Source organism: Merops nubicus, unplaced genomic scaffold (genome assembly GCF_000691845.1).
Source record: "Merops nubicus isolate BGI_N331 unplaced genomic scaffold, ASM69184v1 scaffold31254, whole genome shotgun sequence".
In the NCBI taxonomy this organism is placed as follows: Eukaryota; Metazoa; Chordata; class Aves; order Coraciiformes; family Meropidae; genus Merops; species Merops nubicus.
This window is the reverse complement of record NW_008605442.1, coordinates 1-2,521: the sequence shown is the minus strand read 5'-3', so window position 1 is coordinate 2,521 and position 2,521 is coordinate 1. Positions and strand designations below refer to the sequence as shown.

The following is a 2,521-nucleotide window of genomic DNA, read 5'->3' as shown; positions in this document are numbered from 1 at the left end:
GCAGCATATTTTAGAAGTAGCATGCATAAGGCTGATACAAAACTAGCCTAGCTTGTGAAGTCCAGGCTGAGGCTGCTGCTTAAAGTTGCAGTAAACCCAGTAAAACAGCAAAATGCCAGTGAATTGTTCTGAGCCAGCCAGTAAAAGTTCCATGAGTTGACTAGGGTTTGTCAACATGGGGAACAGCTGACTCGGCCAACACAACAAAAGTATCCTACAACAGGAAGATTAAAATTCAAACTTCTGGTACAGAGAAAGAAATGAGGATTCTATTTTTGAAGATACACAGACTCCTCTTTAATATACACTGTACCTGCATCCACGTCTGTCCCGTTCCGATCCTTCATCTTTTTGAGCTCTGGCACTGCTTGCCTGGCCTTTGCAAAATCATGATTGTTCAGGATCAGGCACACTCCCAGAGGCCGGCTGGTCATCTTGTAAGCTTCGAGCTGCCAAAAAGAAAGACTACTGGTGCAGCTGCTGCACTGTCCTGCAGGTGCTTCTCAGCCCTCAGCAGTGCCCCACAGGGTAAGGCTGTCTCTCGGGCAGTGCTCCCAGCTCCTGGCAGAGCACTGCCCACCCCACTGCCCGCGGGGGTCTGTGCACAGCACCACAGCAGCCCCCAGCCCCACAGCATCGTGCCCAGCCCACACTGGGGGTGGGTTCGCCCCCTTCTCCATGCCCAAGCATCTGTGTGTTTCCTGGTGTAAAAGAACCCATCCCATCTTGCTACCCATGCAAATAAATTCTGAAGTTTTAACATGGCAGCAGCTGCTGCCTGTGACTCAGCTTCAGAAAAAAGGATGTTACAGAGCAATGCATTTTTATTGTTCTAGGCAGTGCTACAGTAACTGGTCACCTCGTGGAGGGATGATCTTCTAAGACAACATGATGATGTTTCTAAGAAACAAACTGACTTACCTTGGAAGATTCATTCCAGCTGCCAGGAGACTCAAGTGCTACAGATGACATCAGCAACCTGGCATGGGCTGAATACAGACAAAAATTTTAAGTATAGATTGTAGTGCTAGAGAAAGGAGAGAAGCTCTGTGCCTATTCTGTGTCTCTACAAGTACCACCTGGGGTAAAACTGCTCTCTTGAAACTCTGAACTGAGGTTGAGTGGCTGTTTCTGTTAGCTATACACCACTCTAAATTAAAAGGGAATAAAATGTATTCTGATCAGCTAGTAAGCAGATGGATAAACCACTTTTTAGAGAGGCACCTGTGTAATCAAGTGAGATGCAAGTGGTGTACATAGTCCAAAAGCAGAGGCAGAGCTAAAAAGCTAAACATTGATTTTTTTTTTTTAAAGAGTTTTCAATTACCTTCAGGGCCTCCTGTGCTGCTGCTTTGTTCCTCTGTAATGAGCATCTCTTCTTCACCTGAAAAACATTCATATTAGTGATAGCTATGTGTCACTTCAAGAATAAACTGTGGGAAAGAAGTCTTTTTGTTCTGTGTTGTTTTACCAAATAGGTTTAATTCATACTCTTCAATTCTCTTCAACAGGCTGATGTTAATTTCTTCACAGAGCTGCTTCAGAATACTTAGGTTATCTTCTCCCAAAATCCCCTTCTTCTCCATGTCAATGAAAACGTCGAGCATTGTCTAGGTAATCAGAAAGGCAGTTTGCTCTTAGGGCTGGGAGGAAAGTTGCAGCATGTGCATCTCAGCTTTACTGTACATGTGCTACCCAGAGTCAGTCCTGCTCACTGGTGGCACTGAGACCTCAGCCGAGTCAGTTACACCTAGTTCAACAAAACCTAAAAGTTCTGAAAGTACAACCATCATCTCAAAACATACTCACTTCCCTTCTGCAGCTCAGAGGTGCCAAGATCTAATAGGATCTAATCCAGGAGATCTAATGGTGATCACACAGGAATATATAATATCATTTTTAATGACTGCTTTCCTTCATTGGACTTCCAGCGGCTACTTTGTGCATTTAACTGAAACACAAGAACCACTGCAGTGACCATCTTGAGCAATGGAAAAAATGGGTTCATTGACATCAGTATTCCATTGATCAAAGCCACCGAGTCCCCTAAGTGCTTGGATGGTGCTTGGACACCACGAGAAGGCCTCTGTGCCTGGCACAGAGCTGGCCACGCTCCCTGGGCTGTGACACTGCTGCAGGAGCTACACTAACACAAGCACAGACAAGTCCCATGTGCACCAGAGGGCACATAATCCCTTTGCAGGTGCACCCTTTTTCTTACGGTGAAGACACCATAAGAGTAATACTATAACAAGAGTGATATTCATTCCCCTCATAACAACCCTAATGCCTCTAGAGATTATAATAAGCATTAAAAAAAAAAAAAAGGATTAAAGTAAGTCTTACAGCTACAGTCTCTGGATTTTGCCTGCATTTTGGCAATTCTTTTCCCAAAAGAAACTTGAAAGAATTCAGCTCGTCTTGGGTGATGTCTTCTGCCAGCTGGAAGAGCAGGTATCTAGAAAGACAAGCGGAGGACACTGTCCCACCATGTTCCAGGCACGTCCCATAGCACAACCCA

General features: G+C 44.9%; 1 protein-coding gene across 1 annotated transcript in view; it reads right to left on the bottom strand.

Annotated features, from left to right (window-relative positions):
• Window positions 1-2,458, bottom strand: part of CASP8 (caspase 8, apoptosis-related cysteine peptidase) — a gene marked incomplete at its 5' end in the record, with an annotated part of 3,991 nt that extends 1,533 nt beyond the window's left edge. Inside the window, 5 exons of the mRNA XM_008939340.1 lie at window positions 314-449; window positions 922-989; window positions 1,328-1,384; window positions 1,472-1,610; window positions 2,353-2,458. Of these exons, the coding sequence (XP_008937588.1) occupies window positions 314-449; window positions 922-989; window positions 1,328-1,384; window positions 1,472-1,610; window positions 2,353-2,458 (506 nt within the window). The remainder of the gene's footprint in view (window positions 1-313; window positions 450-921; window positions 990-1,327; window positions 1,385-1,471; window positions 1,611-2,352) is intronic.
• Window positions 2,459-2,521: the final 63 nt, after the last annotated feature.